We start from the raw sequence: 2,500 nt of genomic DNA on the forward strand, positions 1-2,500 counted from the left end.
CGTTGTTTTAGGTGTTTTAAGTGGCTAAATTACAGTTATAGTTTTAGTTGTTGACCCCAAGTACTGAGAGAGAAAAAGCTGGTGAGGCTGCGCGAGGCTGCTCCTCTGGGTGCCGGATCTCGTTAGACACTGCGCTCAGCGTCCAGAACACTGTACCTAATTACGTTAGTGTATGTGACTAGCCGATAGGACCCAACTTCAAACAAACCGAACTATCCCTTTAACAACACACACAGTGACTTGAGACTTGCCCCTCAAAGACTTGAGACTTGACTTGGACTTGCAAAAAATTACTTAAAGACAGGAGATTATGGATGGATGATGGATGAATAGATAGATGGGTAATTTGTAGGGGGGTCACGATACACTCAGTTCCCGATACGATACACGATATTGGGTTCACGATAACAATACGATACGATATTTTAACAATCTTTGTTTGCGATTGATAGAGAATGAAATTCCACAGCCAAAAGCTTATCAGCGATCGATTTGTAAGTTGAGGGGGCATCCTCCACGCTAATTTGAGTAATTTCACCATTTTCATCCTCCGTGTCTGTAACGTCCCTCCCTCGTCTGTTCAAACAAAGCAATGAAAAGGAGAGCGAGCATGCAATCAGATGCCGATCAGTGCCACCATGTTCAGCTTCTTTTTCTCGCGATATGAGATTTAATCTCAACGATACATATTGTCACGTTTTGATATCGCGATGTACAGTATCGTGGGACGATATATTGTGACATCCCTAGTGATTTGGTAGATAACAACAGGTTGCGTTGTGTTTGTCCAGGCTTTCCCAGGTAACAGTAATGCAGACAGTGTGGTCCAGTATAAGCTTCAGCAGCCGGTGGTCGCTCACTACCTCCGCCTGGTCCCTCTGGCCTGGAACCCCAGCGGGCGGATCGGCCTCAGACTGGAGATCTATGGCTGTCCTTACAGTAAGTCCACTCTAACTCTATGGCTGTCCTTACAGTAAGTCCACTCTAACTCTATGGCTGTCCTTACAGTAAGTCCACTCTGACTCTATGGCTGTCCTTACAGTAAGTCCACTCTGACTCTATGACTGTCCTTACAGTAAGTCCACTCTGACTCTATGGCTGTCCTTACAGTAAGTCCACTCTGACTCTATGGCTGTCCTTACAGTAAGTCCACTCTGACTCCTTCACTTCCACTCCATTTTTGTGAGGCAGCTGGATTCGCGCGATGTATTATTTTACAAGATAAAGGCATTTATCACATGAACTATTGCACATAAATTACATAAATTGTATATACAATTTATGCATATACAATTATTATATATACAATTTATGTCAGTGCATGTCCCATAATTTTTATATTGTTTTACTTCCTGTCTTTTTGACACAAAATGGCTGCTTTGGGTGTAATGTGGAATAGGTGCATTGCTTAATTACCTCACTGCACTTTGAAGCTTTCAGTTTGAAGCTTTCAGTTTGAAGACTGTAGGTTGAAATTATGACCAAAATGACGAGAATTAATGACAAAACACTGATGACACTGGTGACACGTTACACCCATTTATTTGTATCACACAGATGTGCGATATGAGTTGTTGCACCCACAGCAATAAATTGTAATTATTCCCACAAACGGGTCTTTGTTAACGTCGGGGGTTGCTGCTCTGAGAAGATGCTGTTTCGGTGCACTGTTTGCAGTGTGTGTGCATCAGTGGTGCACAAGCTGTGCTGGTTCAATAGAAAGAATTCAGTCAGAGAGGAAGTAGCAGGCGAGATCGATATCAATAACAACATCACACACTAGATAATATGGACTGTATCAATAACAACATCACACACTAGATAATATGGAGTGTATCTGTGTGTGAGGCCACACTGTCTCATTATGCTGTTCAATAACAATGAAATTAACTGTCACAAGAAATTACAACGGCTATGAAATGCAAGCCATTCATGAATTTGACTTCACAGGAACAAGCTTCTGTAAAGATTGTTCCCTCATACTCACCTCGATTATTATTTTTATTATTATTTATTATTATTATTATTATTATTATTATTATTATTATTATTATTATTATTATTATTATTATTTTGTCAGTTTAGTAGATAGAGCTGGAGGCTTTTCATACTGTATAAAGATATACCAGTGGTTGACAAACTTCTTGACATCAGAGATCTCTAAACCAGTGGTTCTCAACTGGTCTAGCCTCACGACCAGGGTGGATTTACATGGAAACCATGGAGGCCATGGCCGCCCGCCGTTGCCCCTCCCTCTGACCGTGATGCCCTGAGATCCCTAAGGCCATGGCCCTTTCTCAATACCAAGAATGCATTCTTGTTCTTGTGTTCTTGGGGAGAACGTTCTTGCAAGTCATTCTTGGAAGAATGAATTCGCTATAGGTCACAAGCACACATAACGCTGTTGGCAGTTTGAGACGATGCACTCTTGAGGGTATTGCGCAAAACAACAAAAGTTATAAATTCCGTTTGTTCACTTCAGTTCAGTTCTGAGTAAACC

The 2,500-nt window shown here is 41.4% G+C and overlaps 1 protein-coding gene across 1 annotated transcript in view; it reads left to right on the plus strand.

Annotated features, from left to right (window-relative positions):
• The window catches only part of LOC310786189 (contactin-associated protein-like 4), a gene marked incomplete at both ends in the record, with an annotated part of 140,428 nt that overhangs the window by 58,200 nt on the left and 79,728 nt on the right, over positions 1–2,500 (plus strand). Inside the window, one exon of the mRNA XM_083647362.1 lies at positions 792–939. Coding sequence (XP_083503488.1) covers positions 792–939 — 148 coding nt within the window. The remainder of the gene's footprint in view (positions 1–791; positions 940–2,500) is intronic.

Source organism: Poromitra crassiceps (genome assembly GCF_964638095.1).
Source record: "Poromitra crassiceps genome assembly, chromosome: 12".
In the NCBI taxonomy this organism is placed as follows: Eukaryota; Metazoa; Chordata; class Actinopteri; order Beryciformes; family Melamphaidae; genus Poromitra; species Poromitra crassiceps.